General features: G+C 51.1%; 3 protein-coding genes across 3 annotated transcripts; 2 read left to right on the top strand and 1 right to left on the bottom strand.

Annotated features, from left to right (window-relative positions):
• Positions 1-218: 218 nt before the first annotated feature.
• On the top strand, positions 219-1,920 carry J4E90_001279 (uncharacterized protein; the record flags this gene model as incomplete). Its single annotated transcript, XM_051430868.1, has 2 exons — positions 219-596; positions 661-1,920. The coding sequence occupies 2 exons, from the start codon at positions 219-221 to the stop codon at positions 1,918-1,920; spliced, it is 1,638 nt and encodes a 545-aa protein (XP_051296355.1).
• Positions 1,921-7,431: 5,511 nt separating this feature from the next.
• J4E90_001278 (uncharacterized protein) lies at positions 7,432-8,251 on the top strand (the record flags this gene model as incomplete). Its single annotated transcript, XM_051430867.1, has 2 exons — positions 7,432-7,614; positions 7,670-8,251. 2 exons carry the CDS (start codon positions 7,432-7,434, stop codon positions 8,249-8,251), a joined length of 765 nt encoding a protein of 254 aa, XP_051296354.1.
• A 1,077-nt stretch (positions 8,252-9,328) lies between these two features.
• On the bottom strand, positions 9,329-9,817 carry J4E90_001277 (uncharacterized protein; the record flags this gene model as incomplete). Its single annotated transcript, XM_051430866.1, has 1 exon — positions 9,329-9,817. The coding sequence occupies one exon, from the start codon at positions 9,815-9,817 to the stop codon at positions 9,329-9,331; it is 489 nt and encodes a 162-aa protein (XP_051296353.1).
• Positions 9,818-10,786: the final 969 nt, after the last annotated feature.

Genomic DNA, 10,786 nt, shown 5'->3' with positions numbered 1-10,786 from the left:
CTTTGGCTTCGACTTCAACTTGGCTACAATCTATCCCCGACTCAACACATTCCTCTGTCGACGCTTGTCTGACTCGTATCATTGCCACTCCCCAAGCCATACGATTGGCCCATCTCTACCTCACGCGACGTACATCTCTCGTCTCCGGCATATTAAGGCACCTTGCTGCTGGGTCACCACATATTACGCGCCGTATAATTGGTCAATCGAACATCAGTATGGTCGTCGCAACAACGGATGTCTGGCCCAACACGGCAGGCTTCGACACGGACTACGAAGAGCACGAGCCCGTGGAGCTCACCGTCAAAGGCACCATCCCAAGGCATGCTGCAGGTGTACTTTATCGGACAGGTCCGCTCGGCTACAAGGCGAAGACGAACGACGGCAAGATCTGGGCAGCAAGACATTGGTTTGATGGATTCTCATGTGTCCATCGTTTCCAGATCGACTTTCCCGACGCGGACGGCCCAGCGAAGGTTACATACCGTTCGCGACGCACGGTGGATGAGTACCTTGAGATTGTTCGTACGACCGGAAAATTGGACAGTACCACGTTTGCTGCAAAGCGTGATCCATGCGAGAGCTTCTTCTGGAAGGTAAGTCCTGACTGTACGAGATGCACGTGAGACATACACTGACTTCGTACGCCCATCGCTGTAGGTCATGAGTATGTTCCAGGCATCACAGAATGAGCGCAATGTCGGTGTCACGCTCTCCATAAATATGGCAGGAAGTGACAAACTCAACAAAGGCGCGAAACCGACTGCCAACGGTCACACCAGTGGCATTGAGACTCTTCATGCCCGAACAGATTCTAGTGCCATCAAGGAGATCGACCCAGAGACGTTGGAACCGCGCGGTTATGCACGTCAAGAACGCCTTCACCCGGAGTTGAAAGGGCCTTTCTCTGCCGCCCACGCCAAGTCTGACCCCCAGACGGGTGATATGTACAACTTCAATCTCGACTTTGGATACAAGAGTACTTACCGCATCTTCCGCGTCTCGGCAGCATCTGGCGAGACAGACATACTCGCTACTTTCCATGGCACGCCTGCATACATTCACTCGCTGTTCTTGACTGAGAACTACGTCATTCTCTGTGTCTGGAACAGTCACATCACATGGGGTGGCGTTTCGCTCATGTACCACAAGAACGTTGTCGACTCTATCGCGCCCTTCGACCCCAACTCCAAAGCAACATGGTACGTTGTCGACCGCCGCGAAGGCAAGGGACTTGTAGCAACGTACGAAAGCATGCCTTTCTTCTGCTTCCACAGCATCAACGCCTGGGAAGAGCCATCAGCTTCTGATCCTAGCAAGACCGACATCATCACCGAGCTCAGCATGTTTGAGAACCTAGACATCGTCAAGCGCTTCTACTACGACAACATCATCTCTTCCATCGACACGCCTGACTATGAGGGTGAGAAGCGCAGGCTGTGCCTTCCGATGCAGGCGCAGTTCCGCCTTCCGAGCGTCAACGCTGGTGTTCCTGCTACGATGCCCGCTGAGCTTCTCTTTCAGGCCGACAAGTTCAAGTCGATGGAGCTGCCCACGCTGAACCCGGCATACCTGACCAAGCGCCATCGCTACACATATGGATGTGCCGACCGTCTCCGGTCTTCGTTCTTCGACGGCCTTGTCAAGTTTGACAACAAGACTCAGGAAGCCATCTACTGGGAAGTTGATGGTCACACGCCTGGCGAAGCGATCTTCATCGCTGACCCTGAAGGTGTGGAAGAAGACGATGGCATACTGTTGAGTGTGGTCTTGGACGGCTATGCGGAGAAGAGCTACTTGCTCGTGCTCAACGCGAAGGACTTGACGGAGATGGGAAGAGCTGAGATGGCGGGGCCGATGAGCTTTGGGTTTCATGGGACGTTTAAGGAGACGTATAAGACATATCGAGGGGATGTTTGAGCTGGAGAATTACAACACAACGATAGCCTGCTCTCCATTCCTTTCGCTGACACCCGTTGACGTTGAAAGATTTCGGTTACTGTCATAGTTATCTAACTTGGTCGTCGACGACGTAGACACATTGTCTATCACATACATATTATCCTTTTATGAACCCGACCAGCTCATCAGTCATACCTATTTCAGGCATACTTGCTTCGTTTACTCATGGGTCGACCCCGGTCTTGAACAGTCATTCGCTCATCAATCATCAAGCCGACATGATTGCGACAATGTTAGACAAGTGTCAATGCGATTAAACCGGCTCATTAGGCGCACATCGAGTCCAACAATATCTTGATTCATCCTACTCTACCGCTTGATGGTAGGTCCGGAGACAAAGGGTACGTGACGAACCTTCTGTATTTGTCAAGCTACCTGAACATTCCGCTATCTCCTTTCCATGCAAAACTATGTCGACCCAAAAGCTCCCCGTTGTAAATGGGCTCTGGTATGTCCTCTGGTTGAGCTATCCGTTCTTTGAATGGTTTGACATTGGTAAATCGTTTCGCTTCTTCGACGTATCCCTCGACGCAGATGACGTAGCTTTTATCGATTTCCATATCCTTGGTACGTAGTTTGCACCCTTTGATTACACCACCCCACACCTGTGAGTCCTCGCCATTCTTTGCCCAAGGGTTTGTGCTCGTGTATATCAACAAATAGCACCGACTGTCACAATCTTGATTCTTTTGCAGGTGGCTGCAGCGTGACTTCTTGTCAACCTCGCCGAATTCCATGAAAGGGATGGGCGATGTCGTCTCTGTAGGATGTTCCACAATCGATTGGTCTGGTTGTAATGCACGCGAGTTCTTCGTAGCAGGTGGGCATATCAGCGCTCTGATAGTAGGACCTTTGCTTTCGTGCGCGGAGGAGGCGCTAGATACGGGCCGCGTTGGCAAGCAAGGTATTGTAAAATCGTTTGAACGGCTCATATCACTGGGTCGATTCCGATGGGACTTGTAGTTCTGAAGCGATGATTGGTATGGTAGAATTGGAGTGAGAGTAGCAAAGCCGCTGAGAGTTCGCGGAGAGACAGAAATGGATGTTGTTATGAGGAGGAAATTGAAAGAGGGGCGTAGTCTTGAGGGCCGCTTCTGTACTCATCATACGAGTGATTTGAGTCACAAAAGTACGTACCTGTCCCAGAATTTGTGTGCAGAGTCATGTTGAGGCGGCATAACAGTGACTCGATCAACGTGACTTTCAAACTCAGTATGGTAACTCTAGTTGCAGTCGTCAAAGGAAAAGGCGAACAACGTGAGGATAAAAGAATTAACCGACGGGAGATTTGGTGTTAAGGTTGCTCGCTACCGGTGTGAAGTTGCTGTATTGATGTTGCTGTGACTCCGAATCGCGCACTGTCTTTCTGTTGACCATGACGCCAATGCGACAACGAGTTGTGGTCATACTAATACGTTGACCTAACTTTGGCCGCAAAAAAAGCTACGAGGTCAGACACAGAATCTATAGCTGATTGTATACGCCCGTTATGTTATTTGGTCCGCTAGTACTCCGATTTCTAACATCTTCGCGGATAGAGGCACGTGCGCAGCGTCGACCGTAGTTGAGTTGGCACAACCACGGATGTGCTTACAGTATTCCTAATGAAGAGCAGCATCCTGGAACAGATGCTATATATTGTGTGTTCGTATTCCTCGAATTTCTGACCTTCTCATCATCGTCTCTTTTCCCGGAAACTCAAAATGCCTACTCCTCGCAACCACACCCACATACTCAGATTAGAAGCCGACGGCCTCCAAGATGACTACTACAAACAACACGAAGCCTCCTGCGACATCTGCTTCAACGACGAGACATCCGATTGCGGGCTCGATGAGGCGTCAGCAACAGTCTCAAACAGCGAAGCCAACCTCCGCGCTATATCGCCAACATCAATCATTCGCACCGCCGTTTGCCGACATGTCTTCCACGAGAGGTGTCTCGTAAAGTGGCTCCAGGAGCAAAGGGAACATCGTCTTCATGGCAACTGCCCAATGTGCCGCGGCTTGCTCGTCTTCAATCCAAAGGCTATTGCGTGTGCGCGAACTTCGGAAGCCCATAGTTCATCATCGCCATCCCATAGTACTACGATGACCCAGACGCAATCTAGAGACGACGAGCCAACCCCGCCCCCCGCATTTAATACGACGCATACGCCAGGAGATGCTCTCGAACGAGAAGGATCGCAACTTGAAAGAGCAAACGCTGTTGCTCGACAGCGCGTGATCTATGAATTAATTACCAGATTGCAACAAACTCTCCCGAAAATTGAATGAAGGGCTCGATCGATTAAGGTCGAGTCGGAGGACTCTGTTGCAAGAAGAGCTGCTTCGTGCGGGAGAAGAGCGGTGTCGGTCAGGAGAAGAGCACGTTCATTTCTTAGAAGAGCAGCGTACCTTGGAGTTACAAAAGGCAGGGATAAAGCCTCGATCCTGATACGATGGAGGCCGAAGACGACGCTTGAATTGTACCTTTATGATGGGAGACCTTTTGTTTTGTGATCAATTGAACTCTTCTCTCACTTTTCTTGGAGCTGTTATGGTTAGAAATTAGATCGTCATGACTTTCTTGGTGCTCGCGTTATTGCCAGAAGGTTTGGCGCAAGTGAAATGGTGTCGAAGGGTACAGTCGCAGAGGTGCTAATCACTGTACATCAGCTCCGTCAAGGTTGGCTCCTGAGCACAACCCTTCTTTCTACTCAATGGTTAGCTACGATCACTTTACTCTCAACTCAAATTCCTGACACACCACGCCGCGCACATCTCAACCTAAAGGCTCCTTAGTATGGCCAACAACATCACAATTGATGCGCGCCTTGACGCGTTCTTCGACGCAAGTGTGGACAATCTCAAAGACGACCACTATGTTGAGCATGGCAGCGTATGCGACATTTGCAGGGCTGATGACATGGCCGATCCACCGGAAATTATCGAGCACGCATCCTCCATCACGCGCACTGGTGTAGTCCAGACGAAAACCTGTCCCTTACCCCACATTTTCCACAAGCTCTGCCTATACGCCTGGATGCACGCAAAGCTGCGCAGAAACGCAAATGCAACCTGCCCGATGTGTCGCACCACGCTCATCGTTTCTAGTCCCGGTCCATGGAGGGAGTTGTTCTTGGAAGAATCAGAATCACTCGCTAGACAAATCAACGAACTATTTGAGATGTTGGCAATTCTTAGAGAGCAAAACGAGGCAGAAATGATTCAAATGAACGAAGCCAGGACAGCTCTGAATAGATTCAGGGCAGGAAGGGATGAGACTGAATGACCGGTTTGCGATGCGGAGCGTTATTGTGGACAACACCGCGCATGCGCAGCAAATTAAAGTCCACTATCTAATAGCCTTGTCAATATCAGCAGCGCTGGCAGCTATTGTGACCCTGTGCTGAACATGCCTGTTCAAGTGGTCGCGGGTCATCGCCAGACAGTTTTCTGACCATAGGTCTTTGTCGCAGTCCTGTCTTGGATTCTGGTACAAGAAGGCAAAACTTCCAAGACTAGAAAATATCATTCTGCCATTCCCACTTGGTCATGTTGTCTTGACAAGCTTGTGATCGTCCGGTTGCTTGGCGGTTTCTTATGTCTCGTGCATTCCGAAGTGTCCCGATTTCAGCCGCCGACCGCCTCCGAAAGTCCGAGTTGTACCCGATTCGCCACATGTGCAATGCTTTACTCAGGCTAGATCATGAAAACATGCTTCTTGACCAATGATCGTAATTACAGTCTTGAAAATGCAAGACTGCAGTGGGTCCTTCTTATCAAGGTATGCAGTCTTTCGGTATGAGGTTTTCGGTGATGACTCGGCGGAACAATTGTTGGGAGCGATGCGTTTCGACTTTGCGATAGGAGAAGTATATAGTGAGGCGCCAGACCGACAGTTCGGGGGAGCGTATCTGTCAAAGCAAGCGAACGTTAGCAATCATTCTCTCTCTCGTTCCGAACCTACAAGTCTCCAATTCCTTCAAATATCCAATCTCACACTCAATCCCAATACCCTCAACATGGTGGCGCAAACATCCAAGCCATCGAGCCGCAGCTCTTCCGTGACGGCGCCAGTTGAACGCTCATCCTCACCGAGCATGCATCATGCACTTGCGACTTCTTCGTCTCTGAAGTCGATGCTCAAGAAGCCCTTCCAGGGCTGGTCCAAGGATCTCCTTCGCGCGAGGGACGACGACGACGATGACTACAACTTTTCGAGTGGTATGCGCCGTGGAGCTCAATACTACCAGAACGACGCCTGAGATGGCTGGGAATACTATGATCCGCGACTGATGGAGGATGAGGCCGATGCCACACTACGGTCTCCCAAACGACCTCGAGCCCAATACCTATGCGCGTCGACGGGGTGGTAATATCGAAGGGGCACGTGAAGGCAGAGTGGTACACCGTGTGACGGTGGTGGTGACTCGGGGTTTTGGTGGGCTGGAAGAGCTGGTCACATCCGGCGGGTATGGCTGAGACGGTTGTGTGGCAGGCCTGGCGTTTGTGCTGCGTTGTATTGCTTTTGCGAGCGCGATACCCTTGATTGTTCCCTTAATTTACACAATTTGTAATGCACACTTAGTTCCACAATGCGCGTTATCGTACGAAGGGTTGGATGTGTTGTGTGACGATGCACACGACCAGAAAGCTCGTGAAGACGCCTGCCCACCATTCTGACAATCCTGAGCTCGTGTTATGTCAGCAGCGCTTGACGCATCCGCTTCTCCCACTTCATCCCAGAACTCCACCTCGCAAAATCTCTCCCAAATCGCGCACTTTGGAAATTGCGGCCTTCCCGAACAACTAGAGCTTGCATAGGGCTGGCATACAAATGTGCCCTCGCTTGCGGTCCCGTAAGGTCGCTACCCATGGACTGGCTCAGAGAGCACCGAAACATGCATGGGCCATGCTGCAAGCCACAAACTCTCCCGTCTGTCAAGCCTAGCTCATACACGAATCATCACCATTGCATCGAGGTCACGCGTGAAGACGAAGTGTCTTTGAAAATGGCAAGCATACAACAGCAGACCATCTTACTGACTGAGTACGAGAATTTGGCAGCTCTAACTCAAGGCTTCGCGTGCGCATCACCAAGCAATATCGACGTCACTCCACAGCATACTCGGCTTGACTCGACGAAAATTGCGGAGGATTTGCGCGCAATTTCTTCCAGGCAACAGTCGCACGAATAGACGCAGCTAGACCATATGAGATGCCGGTGTGCCTAGAAAAGCGGCTTGGTGGTCTTTAGGGGGCCTGCGCCGCCCGGTTAGGCGTGCCGCATCATGCGCTGTCAGTTAAGCGATCAGCCTCCGAATCTCCCCAATAAGTAGACTAGATATCCCATACTCGACGAACCTTTTCTTCATCGCCAAGCATCACTCGTTACTGCCTGTCGTTCGTTGCCAATCTTTTTCAAGACTCTAATCTAATACTTGTTACTATACCCCACATTGCTCGTCTCAATCAACACCGCAAGATGTCTAAGATCCTCTCCGTGGCGCTTTTCGCCTCTTACGCTGCGGCTCAAACGACCGCTCAGGTCTGGATGCCCGGTCTAGGCGATATGGGCATTTCGTACGAGGGTTCTGTGGTCAGCGTTGACAACGACCGCACTATCATGTCTGTGGCTGTGCAGGGTATTACCCTCGACGACTCACTGGTGCGTAACAACGAGTTGAAATCATCGATAACATTCACTGATCTGTTGCGACTAGGCCGATGTCCCTTCGACCATCACTGTCGGAGGCAACACCTACTATGAATATGACGCCTCCAATGACCACTACGGCGTGACGGTGACCGTCTCCGGCGCATGCTCGCGCCAGAACACCGACGAAGCGGAGGCAACCTGCACCCAAACTACCATTGGCCTCGAATCCGAAATGAGCTCTCTATGCGCTGACCCAGAATACGCTTCCTCCCTCTGCCCGGACGGTGTGGATGCCGCTCTCTCCTTCAGTACAGTGTTCCCCGAAGGCTACTTCGACCTGTTCGCCGTCGTCATCACCGAGGGCGGTGACTCCCTTCCCAGTGCCACAGCGGCCGCATCAGTATCGGCCGGCAGCGCTTCCGTAACAGCGTCCCGTTCCACTGTCACATCCGCAGCTTCTGGATCTGCCACTGCTACCAAATCCGACTCTGACGCAGCGGCAAGCACTGGCTCGGAACCTGCTGCTAGCTCTGGAGCTTCTGCTACCTCCAGCGGTCCTGAGGAAGTAGCCACTGGCGCTGCCCACATGGTTCAAGTCCCAGCTCTGGCTGGTCTTGGTGCCGCTGTTGCCGCTTTCTTCTTGTAAAGGTTTAGTAGCGAGATAGTCGCTTTCATCTGCGCATTTCGAACGAGTTCTGGCTTAGCGAATACCCTTTATGCATCTACGTATCGTCATTCAATACTTATGCTTATAATACCACTCTGATTTATATCCTCACTTCTTGTATCACTAATATACAGATGCTGTCTAGGAAGTTGGCTTTGGAGGCTTTGGGGGCTTCGTTACGCACACCATTCTCTCCCCCTTCTTACCAAAGCATATCTTTCCTTTTCCCGTTTCATTGTCAAAGCAGCTCTTTCCTTCAACATCCTTCAAGACTGGACCAGTGTATACGTGTCCCTCGCAGTCTTCCTCATCGCACGTGAATCTTTTCACATCCCCACCCTTCTCGAGAAAGTAACAACCTTCCTTACACTGATACTCCTCCTCAACATGCTGACACCTCCTACTCCATGGGAACAATGCACTTTGTATGACGACAACCTTCGTGGGCAGGTTTTTGATGTCATCGAGTACGAAATTATCGAGATTGGGATTGTTATCGGATGCAGACAGTTTGTGACCGGAAGCCACAAGGTTTTTCTTTGTGGATGGTTTGTTGTTGAATATGCTGGGCAACCAGCGCGACGGTGGTCTAGGTGGTTCTTTGACTGTCAGGGTGTACATCGCGTCGCTCCGGCCGAACTCTCCTAGATAATCAAAGGCACCCGACGCCCCCGACATTGCCGAATTTGCGTGTAGTTTGACTGACTACGAGAGTGTATGAGCGATCAAAAGAGACTGGAAGCTTTGCGCGAGACAGTGGCGCAATATCGGCAGATCTGGTACGGAGAATGATAGGGAAGAAGCGGCTGTGTGAATGTGTGCGGTTTATAAACAATGACTTGGTGGTCAGTGTTCGCATGTGACTCAGGGTGTGAATCACGGTGTGAAGAGCGCTATGGGCGACAAACGAACGCGTTGTGTAAGACAATGGGAATTGATCGATTGATGTTTGGTGCTGCGCTAGCGGTACCGTGAATATTCCGCTTGCGCATTCACAACCCTCCGGGATATCGGGTTGTAAAAGGTTTTGGCATGAACAACCAAAATCCGTCCCAACTAAAACGAGTTCGCCTTCTTCAACCGGTCGCTCTCCCTTTCCTCCCTCACATGCTCATCATAGCCCTCGATACACCTCAGCCTTTCCGTAGGGCTCAAATAAACCATCCCACCATCCTTGCACCAACCCTCCCAAATCTTAGGCCGTCCCCTTTTCTCTCTGCGTACAATTTCTCCTCCAATCTCCACCTCTTCGTTCTCCATGATGCTCCCCACTGCCCATTCTATAACGTAGTGCTCCCTCAGGTACTCTGCTTTGCATTCGCGTCCCGAGGCTAGGCAGCTGCAGCGAATGCTTTTGGGGATTGCATCGCAGTCGACATCGAACGTGATGGTTTCGTTGATGCCAATCAGATCGGCGTGTGAGAAACTGGAGTCGGAGAAGTATTGTTGTGACGTTGCGGGCGCGACGAGTGCGGTGATACGGAAGGTTGGCTTCTCTGGTGTGATCCTGAAGTAGGCCATGAGCGTGCTGAAGATGCCTGACATGGTGGATGGTATGTGGGTCTGGGCGCGGGCGTGGTTTGGATGCGCTTGTGATTTAGATGTAACTTTTGGGATTTTGTTTGAGAGTAGGCTTGGTATTTGGGAATGAGTTTATTGAAAGGAAACAATGTTCGGAGACGTGGTCTTTTATTGAAAAATATCTCATGTGTTGACTCAAATGCACAACCATGGTTCTCATGTTCTGGCGAAGACCCTCAATAGCGAGCCACTCACGGCACTCGTAATGCTTCAGCGTACCAAACCCGAAGATCAAACGCAGAAAATATCATTGTAGGAGGTGCGACCAAAGTTAGTGCGACGCTGCCAGTCGAATATTACTGATGCGCTGAAAGAGCGGATGCCGACGTCGCGAAATCCAGCACAGGAGTCGTGGGCCGCGCAATACGCTGCAGTTCGGCGACGCTTCGCGAGATACCCATCGGTACACCACGTACAACTTTGTTGGCCGGGCTACTGAACCACGCAGCGTGTGTAGTTGTCGCGTATGCTGGAACCTGTTCAACTTCCGATTTTGCAGGTCTGGCCGTAGGAGGCTGACGGGAGGATGGGATAGGAGTCGACACAAGATCGTCTCTACCACCGAAGAGCGAGTTGAATATTATGCTCGGGCCTAGCGACTTGAAAGTGCTTCTCGTGCGGCGCATGGAAGACGGGTTCATCGGCTCTAATGTTGTATGCTTGTTGTCGCCTAGGCGGTCTATTGGGGGTTTCGAGAGCTTTCGTTTGTCTGAATTCTCTGCGGCGTGTTCCGTAACGTTTTCGATCTCTGAGGTAGCAGCTTCGGGCTCATGTGGGCGTGACTCCTGTTCCGGAACTGCGGGTATATCGCTCGCGCAACCAGAGGATGAAGGGCAGGCGGTACTGCAAAGAGCGCTTTTGGAAACAACACATTGAGAGCTCGATACTGCAGAGACTTTCGGTAGTTCTACACTCATCGAAGGGGTCGTGGCC

This window comes from Alternaria incomplexa (assembly GCF_024043165.1).
Source record: "Alternaria incomplexa strain BMP 0042 chromosome Unknown scaffold_1, whole genome shotgun sequence".
Lineage (NCBI taxonomy): Eukaryota > Fungi > Ascomycota > Dothideomycetes > Pleosporales > Pleosporaceae > Alternaria > Alternaria incomplexa.
Note: the sequence above shows the minus strand (reverse complement) of the source record. Positions and strands in the feature narration are given on the sequence as shown.